The 11913-nt window shown below is 33.4% G+C and overlaps 1 protein-coding gene across 5 annotated transcripts in view; it reads right to left on the bottom strand.

Moving 5' to 3' along the window:
- Window positions 1-11913, bottom strand: part of EXOC6 (exocyst complex component 6) — a 214921-nt gene that overhangs the window by 110109 nt on the left and 92899 nt on the right. For 3 of the 5 annotated variants that reach the window (XM_004369936.2, XM_023740056.1, XM_023740069.1), the window contains exons 15-17: window positions 9988-10097; window positions 7766-7877; window positions 7076-7210 (exon numbers count right to left, since the gene is read on the bottom strand). In XM_004369936.2, the coding sequence (XP_004369993.1) occupies window positions 7076-7210; window positions 7766-7877; window positions 9988-10097 (357 nt within the window). The remainder of the gene's footprint in view (window positions 1-7075; window positions 7211-7765; window positions 7878-9987; window positions 10098-11913) is intronic. The other 2 variants (XM_012557833.2, XM_023740060.1) reach the window with 1 other exon arrangement.

Below are 11913 nucleotides of genomic sequence, written 5' to 3'. Positions count from 1 at the left end.
GCAGCTTCTGTCCGGAGGTGAGATGGGAAGGCAGACAGGGTTAGGAGCTGGTTGAATGGACATGGGGAATCAGAGGTGGAAAGGAGGAGTGTGCTGTCACAGTATGGGGAGAGCAATTAGAGTCACATAACAATGTATGTATAAATTTTTGTATGGGAAAAAATTTAAAAAAATGATTTACAGCCTTGGAAACTGTATGGGGCAGTTCTAGCCTGTCCTACAGGGTTGCTATGAGTCGGAATCAACTTGACGGCAGTGGATTTGGTTTGGCTTTGAAAAGCATAAGTCCCATCTAAAGGTGTTCAAATTGAAAAAAAAAAACTTAGAAACACTGCAAAACCAAATTAAACATGTCTACAGGTCCAAATTTATGTACTTATTACATACTGTAGTTATCTGTTCTTCCACATTTAAAAATCTTAGTGGCTAAGAACCATTCTACATCATTCCTTCAGCACCAGCACAGGGGTACAGAAACAGTTTTTTGCTCAATAATTATCATTTAATGTACTCCCCCCTCCCCACAAGCCAAAAGTGACAATTAGTTTACATGAAAACTTCTAAGCAATTACTGCTTCCTTCATGGGAATGTCTTTTGGGACACAATTAAAACCTTACTTTAGACAAGATAAAAATTTCATTTCTTGCTCCTTATCAAAGTGGCCTGTCCCAAATACCCTAGAAAAAAACTTAAATCCTCACAGAGGCACCTGCTACATACTCCTATAGAAACAGGCAGGAAAGGACAGTATAGATTCTAAGCTAGAATCAGAGTCTAGAATAATTCAAAATCCAGCTTCTCAATATTTGAGATTGTTGTAGGTCATTGTAAATGGAATACTTTTATAATTTTCAAATGATCTAGGTTACCTCTTGTTCCTTTTTAAAAGATGTTGCTGTTGTTGTTGGGGGCCATCAAGTCAATTCTGACTCATGGCAATCCCATGTAACAGGTGAGTGCCTATATTTTTACCTCTCAAGTTTTCAGGAACTTTTGTACCGCAAAAATAATGGCTAGTGGCTTTATAGTAGCATCTGCCACTCCTTAAGTAATTTACGTTGCTTGTCATCAGGTTTGCAAATCATCTGATATAAATAACTTTTTAAAGTACTCCTCAACCATTTCCTTCCCTATTCTATTTCTGCTTTCCACCATCTTTATAAGTGGCACTTGCTATAATTAACTGATTACTGATGATAAATTACAGAAAGACAGAAAGCTGCATACTTTAATCTATTAACATCATTGAGGTTGAGGTAGTCTATAAATTTTGTTGACCTTCCTTTTCGGCTTATAGAACTGAAAAAATGCTTTCGTTTTTGTTAGCTTTTATGTTTTGTCAAAGTGGCATCTCCTTTTTTTATTTTCTTTTCTGCTCTTACATTTACACACTCAACCTAATTATTCATCCTATTCAATATATATTTGTTGCCTGATCTGCTTTTGCATTTTACTGTTTTCTGATTTACTTTTTAGGATTTTATGTCATTCATATGTATTAAATTAGCTACAAGCATAAAACTGCTTTATGTAGTCCTCTCTAATGGGCAAAATGAGAAGAGGTAGTAGTAAAGGGTGATAAAAGAAATGTCACATTCATTGCCTTAAAAAAAAAAAAGTTGCACACACAAAACAAGAAATTTTACAAAAGATCACTCCACTAAGAACAAAAAAAGACTATACGCAAAACATATAAATAATCAGAAGTTGAAATGCTATTAACAGTCAAAGAATAATATCACAGGCCCCAGATAAGCAAAGCATTATTGAAGAAGGAGAACAAAGTAGGAGGCCTCACACTCCCTGATCTGAGAATCTACCATACAGCCACGGTAGTCAAAGCAGTCTGGTACTGGTACAATGACAGACACATAGACCAGTGGAACAGAATCGAGAACCCAGAAGTAAATCCATCCACCTATGGGCAGATGATCTTTGACAAAGGATCAAAGTTCATTAAATGAGGAACATAAAGTCTCTTTAACAAATGGTGCTGACAAAGCTGGACACTCATTTGCAGAAAAATTAAACAAGATCCATACCTCACACCATACACAAAACTAACTCAAAATGGATCAAAGACCTAAATGAAAAACCTAAAACTATAAAGATCATGGAAGAAAAAATAGGGACAATGCTATAGGCCTTAGTATATGGCACGAATAGAATACTAAACACAACTAAAAACACACAAACAGCAGAAGATAAAAACTAGATAACTGGGATCTCAAAAAAACTAAACATGTATGTTCATCAAAAGACTTCACCAAAAGAGTGAAAAGAGAACCTAAAGACTGAGAAAAAACTTTTGGCTATGGCATATCCAAAAATGGCCTAATCTCTAAAATTTATAGAAAACTTCAACACTTCAACTACAAAAACATAAACAACCCAATTAAAAAATGGGCAAAGGATATGAACAGATACTTCACCAAAGGAAGATATTCAGACAGCTAACAAACACATGAAAAGATGCTCGATACAAATGTTCTCACAAGGCAATAATAAATCGACTTCATACATGTAAAATAATATGATTAAAATTAAAATTAGAAATTTTAAAACTTACTATTCATAATGCCTTGCCAATTTAAAATTCCTGATTATATCAGCTACTGAATTTATATCTTTACTACTAAAAAATAAATCAATTCTATTTTACTGACGCAGTAACACCTCAGTTATTCAGGGGTCACACATCCAATCAAAAACCAGGAAAAAAGCAAAAAAAGTCTCTGAGTAGCCAAAAGTGATGTTACAGTTCAGGCACCAGTAAGTATTCATATAATGGAATACTGTACTGAATAAATAAACTACAGCTACATAACAACACAAATTACACATCCCAAACCATGATGAGTAGAAGTTGTTAGAGACAAAGATGCACTCTGTATGCTTCCATTTAAAAACAGTTCAAAAAAAGGCAAAACTAATCTATGTTGTTAAAAGTCAGTAAGTACTAATACTGAGGAAGAAGAGAGAAGGATTGAGGTGGGGGATGAGGGAGGCTTTCACAATACTAGTAATGCTTTATTTCTTGACCTCATAGTTACGTGGGTGTGCTCATTTTAAATAATTAATTGAGTTATATATTGATAATTTGTGCATGTTTATATGTGTATGTTACACTTCAATAGAAAAGATTTTTTAAAAGTCCATATACTATGTCCCTGCTTCACAGGAAGAGAATCTCAAACCCTTAATCAAAGACAATTTAATTTACTACTGTCTCTTTAGAGATAATCCTAAAAAGCTTTGCTACACAGTCATCAGCAGATTAAAAAAAGGCAAATTAAAAAAAGAGTCAGAAATATATTTCTTATAGGTGCTTAGAAGGTTGTAATCACTGCCAGGACTCAAAAGGAAAGAACTCTTCAGGGTGGCAAGACTGGAAAAGCTCCACGGAGCACGTTAAGGAACCTGATGCTAAAGAACTGGACTATTTCTTTACTACACAGATTAAAGAGGGAATGGTACTCTTACAACTCAACAGCAAAAAGACAAACAACCCAATCAAAAAGTGAGCAAAGGACATGAATAAACTTTTCTCCAAGGAAGATATACCAGTAAGTAACCGAAAAGATGCCCAACATCATTAGTCATTAGGAAAATGCAAATCAAAACCACAATGAGACACCACTTCATGCCCACTAGGATGGCTATTATAAAAAAAAAGCTGAAAATAACAAGTGTTGACAAGGATGTGGGGAAAATGGAACTCTTGTGCAATGCTGATGGGAATAAAAAATAGAGCAACCACTGGGGAAAACAGTGTGGCAGTTCCTCAAAAAGTTACACATAGAATTACCATATGACCCAGCAATTCCACTCCTGGGTACATACCGAAAAGAACTGAAAGTAGGTACTCAAAACTGATACTTGCACACCAATGTTCTTTGCAGCATTATTCACAATAGGCAAAAGGTGGAAATAACCAAATGTCCATCAACAATGGATAAAAAAAATGTGGTATACACATACAATGGACTATTATTTAGCCATAAAAAGGAATGAAGTTCTAATACATGTTCGGACAGGAATGAACCTTGAAAACATTATGCTAAGTGAAATAAGACACACAAAAGGACAAATATCATATAATCCCATTTATATGAAATCTCTAAAATAGATAAATGCACAGAGACAGAAAGTAGATTAATGTTTACCATGGGCTGGGGTACAGAGGAATGAGAAGTTATTGTTTAATGGGTACAAAGTTTCTGTTAGGAGTAATGAAAAAGTTTTGGAAACAAATGGCGGTGATGGTTGAACAACACTGTGAGTGTGATTAACGCCACTTAACTGCACACTTGAAAATGATTAAAATAACAACTTTTATGTTGTGTATATTTTATCACAAAAACAAAAACGAAACAAAGAAGAATATGAATACATTGAAAACCTGTGGCCTAAAAGACATCATTAAAAAAAAAAAGAAAATGGTATTCCCACTTCCGTCTTCTACCCTGATACAAATCTTTTCAGTTAGGAGAAGTCTTATATTAGCTTTAAGTAGCTCTTGGTGTGGGCGAGTTAATTTCAAAAAGCTGAGGTACTGCTTGAGGGCAGGAACCACTTATTGTACCTCTTCTGTATCACTCACAGATTCAGCAAAGTGAAAGACAAGCTAACAAGATAGTCTATATAATATTTCATAAAGTAAACATATATGACATAAGATTAGGCACTCTGTGTGTTCATACGCACTTTTTGGAAGCAGCAAATGGACGATGAGTAAAGGGTTCTTGTAAGTGCTTATTTTCATAATCATTAAGCACCTAAGTAGGAATATGTTTTGTAGGGTCACTGGAATTAGGCTAAGAGGTTATCTCAGCAACCCATGATAATGTCTGTAATCAAGATCATACTTCCATCATCTCTGTGAAATAGGCAACAGACTCACTATAAATGGAAATCTTCCAACATCCCTCAATAATTCACTTTAATATTGATTTAACAATTTTCCCTGTTCAAGTGCTTCCTCAAATCACAGTTTAAGACAAATTCCTCTTAAACTAGAACAAAAGATAGACGTGAAGAATACTTGACCTTCAAATATCGAGCTCAAAACAACTCTTTTTCCTCTAACATAAAACAGGAAGGAGTTTCCCTGAGTTCTGTGCGAAAACAGAACAAAAAAGAAAAGATACTCTGCTACCTCTAGAGATCAAACTTGATTTCCTGACTTCCAAGGAAACCCAAGAAGTGAGTATGCTATGGCTATTGTGGTTTCAACTAAATATCTACAACTCAGGAGACTACTGGAATGATAAACCTGCTAACATTTCTAAGCATTCCCTCCGAACAGGCAGATTTTGAGAAATACAGTTTCAAGATTCCCTAGTCTAAAAGCATCATGTTCTTTGGCTCTTTGATTTATAACTGATAACAAAAAATTGCTTGTGGATCCCTAGATACACCAAATGTCAACGCAATTCACATTTTAGTCAGAAAGGGAGTAAGCATATTAAATTTATGTTAACTGTTAAATATGGCTATGATTCTAGGCCTTACTCTCTTCTTAAGGGAGTATGAGTAACACACAGACAGGACAGAGAGAGCAATAAAGATATAGAGGAGACACTGTGTAAATCTAATATAAAGGCTAAGAATCAACACTGTGATAGCAGGCAGCAATTTGTCCTTGGATAAGTAAATATCAAAAAACTTGTAGATTCTCCTGCTATGTTATAGTACTTACCACAGCATACTGTTAACTGTTTATAACTTTTTTCTCCCCTGAACTTCTTGAGGGCAGGGATACAGTTTTGTACCCTCAGCACCTAATAGGCTGCTCAGAGCACAGACAATAAACGATAATGGTACTGTGCTAAGTATCTTCTTTAGTCCTCATAATAATCATATGAGGTTAAGTGCTATATTGTTATTCTGACTGTACAGATGAAGAAACTGGGAATCACAAAAATTAAAGAACCTGTCCAAGGTCACAAAGCAGTCTAACTCCAGAGTATATGCCCTTAATCACTGTACTATCTGAATAAATGAATGCCTGCCTGCTTCTGTCTCAGTTTTAATAACTACTTTTATAAAAATGCTGATTCAGATATCATTCTACATTTGTGCCTTATATATTAGGATTATGAACTCAGGAGTCACCAGAGGTGCGTAAGATTTGGGGGTCATGTAGATAATTTTAGGAACCCAGGGTCATTTCTGGACTTTACACTTTCAAAGTCTGGTGAACTGTTAACATTAAATTATTTCTAAATACAAGTACACTGAATTTTTTTAAGGCAAATGATTACACCTTAACTTTAGGAGCTAACTTGGGTATTTTATATTATAGCGAAAGTAGGATGATGAGAATTCTCTTTAACAGAAAACTTAGAAAGGGCATGAGACTAAATTATCAAGCCCGTTTTACAGATGAGGGGTCAGTGAGCGGTTTATCATCAGTTTAACAAAATATTATATGCAAAGGAATATATATTACTACTGTGCCAGTGTCTCATCTACGTGATGTCAAATCAATAAAATTTTATAAAACAAATGTATGAAATTATTTAATTTTGCATTCCACTTAAAAAAAAAGCATTAATTAATCTCTTGGTATATCCCATGGTATTATACAAACAGAAGTCTTTCCATTCTGAAAAAGAGGACTTTAATAACATGTAATAAGGTAACATTTATTTTTCCTCAGATCAGAGTCAATAAAAAAATGTAAAGCAAACCTTATGCTTATCTAACAGTATTACAATTTTAATTTCCAAACACATACACATACGTATACACATTACATATAAAACTAATTACTGAGCTGTGAGACATTAACAGAAATTCAGTTAAACCAATTCAGCACTACTGAAAGTCTCTAAAATATGTACAAAATGTGATACATCTGCAGAAAATACTTTTCTCCATTTTGATAAGATATTTAAAATGCTAAAAAGGAAGTGACATTTATTTACACATTGCCAACAATAACGTCCTCTAATTCTCAATTCTTAGGAATATAATGGAATCAAGTACATAATAAAAATTGTCTTTAATTTTTTAAATTTTACTTTTATAGTGATTGAAATAAAAACTTTTGGTCAGGTTTTTACATACCTTAAAAGTAGAAAGTCCATAAAGTCTTGTGGTATGAACAGTTTCTTGAGAAATATTGGTAATGTTAGTTATAAAGTCCTCAAGGTATTTACAAGCTTGTTCTAGGTGTGTTGTGTTTATGATGATTTGCACTAGCTAGAAAACACAAATACATCTGGTAAAATGCAGGCTACATGTATGGAAAGCCATCTGAATTTTAAAAATAGGATTATTGCTTCCAGAAATGTACCATTACTGTATAATTATAGCATTACAGGATACAACCGATTATTTGATTTTAAAAGCCTGCTGCAGATACTGATTCTCAATGCTATCACTGTTAAAAAACTAAAAACAAGAAACCAAGAGTTTAACTGCTAATTAATTTAAAATAACTTTTCAAAGGACTTTTTCAAATTTTATATATTTGCCAAACAAAAAAAGGAGGATTTTCACTTTTCATTTAAAGTCTGCCAATAAAAAATCTAAATATACATTCTAGCATCTTCAGTTATCTACTATTTCCATGTAAACTCTTTTCCCTCACATTGCTTAAATTTACACTGATGCTTTTATTTTAAAACAAATTTGCTTATATTAATAAATTTAAAATACAAACCCAGCTTGCAGGATGACGCTCAGCAATAAATTAATTTATAACAACTCTTTCATACACTGAAACATTTGACTATAAGTATCTTTTTAACCTACCTCTGTCAAGCCTATGTGAGGTTTTCTAATAAGGTTTAGTAAACAGCTATTCAAAGTTCTGGTCAGCAGCAGATTTGTTGATTTTCTAAGCATATCATCTATTTCTGTTGAGCTAAAAACAAAGGTTGGTATCACTAAGCTTTCCACAATGAAAGTTTAGTTAGCATCCTAAATAATAATTCAACACAATTTACTAAAATAATTTGCTTCAAGTCATTCCTTTATATCTTTAAATAAATTACAATAGTCCCTATTTATTAAATCATGAACTGCAATTTAATTTCACAAAAGTGACATTTTCAATAAAGTAGAATGTTCATTTATAACATAATTTAAATGTATTCAATTAACAAATACAGAAAAATCATAGGATACTTAGAATAAGGAAATAAAACTATTCCTAAATTATGACTCCATCATGGGACAGTCACTAATGATCGAAGATAAAGATACTTCATATACAACTAGCTAAAACTACCTTAAAGATACAAACTGATATGAACTGTTTCTGGATATAATTAATAACCAGATTTGATTTTTAATATAACTAACCTGTCTATTTCCACAGAGGTTTTTTTTTTTTTTTTAACAGAATCAAAGGAAAAGAAGTAAATGTAATTACCTTAAATTAGTTTTAACTCAGTGCAAAAAAACCCTAAAAAGTTTATTATTTTCTCATAAAACCACTAGTCCTTCAATTTAAGTGAATAATGATTTCTTGGAGATAGCTTTACTATCAAGCGTTAAGTTGTCCTTAAAACCAGGGTTTCTCAATTTCAACACTACTGACATTTTAGGCTGGATAATTCTTTGTTGGGGGGGCTAGTCTGTTTATTGTAGGATATTTAGCAGCATCCCTGGCCTTTACTCACTAGCTGCCCGTAGCACCCTGATTCCCTGCAAACTGTGACAAAAAAATTCACAAGCAAAGAACAGTGTAAGTATTAAAATCAGATACTCTTTTACCCTTGCAGAAGGCATATTTCTTTTTCCATTTATTTATACATTGTTTAAATCCAAAATAGATTTGTGGTAGCTGACAATAAGAGACAAAGATACAATGAAGTAAAAGAACAGCCGTCACTATCCTCACTGTTTCAGCTTGAAAAATAAATGTCACGTCTAAACTGCCTTCATGACTTTTTGTGACTTAAAATTTGGAACAGTTTCTCACTGAAGAAGGGCATTTCATGGTATTCAGAGTACAAATTTGGAAGTGCATTCAAGAGAGGAAGTCACTATGAAAGCCAGCATAACCACTCTCTTCCAGAGAGTTCTCAAAATCAGAAATATATGACTTTAATGCAGGATTCATCTAAGTAACTGGAACAAAATGTGGTATACAGATTTAGGTTCAGCCAACACTAACTGATCTCTTCTTATATGCTAGACATTGTGACAGGCACTTTTACTGATATGGAACCTACTTCTTCATCCCAGCTCTCATACTAACTAGCTAGGCCATTCTGGATAAATGATATAGCCTCTCTGAGTCTCAGTTACTTTATCAGCAAAATAGGAATAATATCACATTCCCTGTCTCCATAAATTTGGGTGTTACTTTCATCACATTAGATTAATGGTATCCACTTCCTGTAATGTCAAGTGGTTATAGCTGCCAATAACTACTGGGCCCCATTATTCAGTATGATACCAATTTGCTACAGTAATATTTATTCTATTGATTTTGTATGAATCTTCACTTTAAACCTATTTGATAAAAGCCAAAATAAAACTATTAAGAATAGCAGATTTTCAACAAGTCAATAACACAGATAAAAAGAGGGAACTGATAAACCAGATTTAACAACAAATGAAAAGGTATAAACCTTATTTGGACCCTGATTCAACCATACTAACTATAAAAAGACATTCTGCAGACAATAAAAAAAAATACTGATATAAACTAGAGAATTGATGATATTACAGAATTAGTGTTAATTCTGTTAAGCGTGGTTATGTAATGAAATGTCTATTTTTTTAGAAACACAGACTGAAGTATTTAGGGATAAAATGTCACTGTTTCTAGAATTTGCTTTTAAATACTTCAGCAAAAAATTAAGCAAATGATCAGATTTATAGCATCTTACCCTCAAATGTCACTAAAATACATAAACTTTCCAGTGAGATCATAACCCATTAAAGAGTCATGGCATAAAAATAGTGTTTATGTTTCATAAAAACAGCTATGATAAAGATGCATTTCTGTTTAGTAAACTTACCTCCGGTGTAGTGACTCTGAAAATTTAAGGCTGGCATAAATAAATTCTTTAACTTGAATGTAAATATGAGGCACTGACTGAGACATGGGAAATTTCTTTGGGAAAGACTGCTGTATAAAGAAAAAGTTAACATTGTTTTTGAAATTTTAGGAAAAGACATTTTAATCACCTAAAAATGTAAAAATCAAACAAAAAAAGTGATTTCACATTTGAATTAATAGCAAACAGCTGCATCACAAAGTCTATTATATTTCTATATTATTTTTGTTATATTTCTACATTATTTTGGGGATTTTAAAGAAAATAAACATATTTCTGAAGAAAATTCTGCAGCAATTTACCCATTTCTTAAATCATATTGTCAGGCTTCCAACAAGCAGAGAAACCATGTATCAATACTCTGTGTATTTTGATGTTAGCATCCTGTAGGAGATGCGTCACTCTCTGCTTCTTTGCATCCATAATACAAGAGTCAGGGTGGCCATGCAAAGTTACCGGCCAGCTTCCTGGCTCAGAGTCATCACTGTACTACAGCGACCCATCCCTAAACCAGATGTCAAAGATCAGAAATGACAAATCAGACAATGGGATGTCAAGGATTACGTGAGGTAGAATAATTCTAAGACCCTCTTTCCCCTACCTTCAGAGTAGGATTAATGCCAATTCAAGTGATCTGCTCTTGTAAAGATTTCAGCCTAGGAAACCTATGGGGCAGTTCTACTCTATCGTATATGGTCGCTATGAGTCAGGATCAACTCAACGGCATACAACGGTAAAAGGAAACTTACAACCAGTTGGCAATGTAAACACATTTGTAGAGAGTCACGTTTTTCCAGAACTGGATGGCTCAATCCTTTCTAAATTTAGAGACTCATTTCGAGGTAATTAAAAAATTAACTAAATATCTAGTGTTCTATAAAAACAGCTGATAATAATGTAAATGCCAGCTCATCTCCAATTTATTTTTTGTAGAATGAACCTAATATTAACTAAGACATTTTAGCTTTCGGAAATTATTTCAGTGACATTAAAAAGAATATGAATACGTTCCTATTTTAGCCAAATGGCTCTAATCAAATTAGCATAGCTATTTGCAAAGAGACAGAATTTTGCATATATGTTCAGTCACAGTCCTTTCTTGTTCATAATTTACACTGAAAATAATAACTCACATTCACAGAAGAGCTTGTACCAGTACTACTCAAGCCATTTCAGTGCATAGAAAAGGAAGCAACACTTCAGAATTCATTCTATGAAGCCAGCATAACGCTGATACCAAAACAAGGCAAAGACACCACAAAAAAAGAAAATTACAGACCAATATTTCTCATTAATATAGAAGCAAAAATTCTCAACAAAATTCTAGCCAATAGAATTCAGCATCATATCAAAAAAAATACACCACGACCAAGTAGGATTCATACCAGGTATACAAGGATGGTTCAACATTAGAAAATCAATCAATGTAATCCACCACATAAATCAAAGGAAAGAAAAGAATCACATGATCATCTCAACTGATGCAGAAAAGGCATTTGACAAAGCCCAATACCCATTCCTGATAAAAACTCTCAATAAAATAGGTACAGAAGGGAAATTTCTCAACATAATGAAGGACATCTACGCAACACCAACAGCCAACATCATTCTTAATGCAGAGAGGCTGAAAACATTCCCCCTGAGAACAGGAACAAGACAAGGACACCCTTTATCACCACTCCTATTTAACACTGTGCTGAAAGTTCTAACTAGAGCAATAAGGCAAGAAAAAGAAATAAAGGGCATCCAAATTGGTAATGAAGAAGTTAAACTGTCCTTGTTTGTGGACAATAGGATACTATACATAGAAAACCCTAAAGACTCCACGAGAAATCTACTGGAACTAATAGAAAGATTCAGCAGAGTAGCAGGATACAAGATAAACAT

The sequence above is a fragment of the Trichechus manatus genome, unplaced genomic scaffold, assembly GCF_000243295.1.
Source record: "Trichechus manatus latirostris isolate Lorelei unplaced genomic scaffold, TriManLat1.0 scaffold00007, whole genome shotgun sequence".
Taxonomy (NCBI): Eukaryota; Metazoa; Chordata; class Mammalia; order Sirenia; family Trichechidae; genus Trichechus; species Trichechus manatus.
The sequence above is the reverse complement of the archived record's forward strand: the minus strand, read 5'-3'. Positions and strand labels throughout refer to the sequence as shown.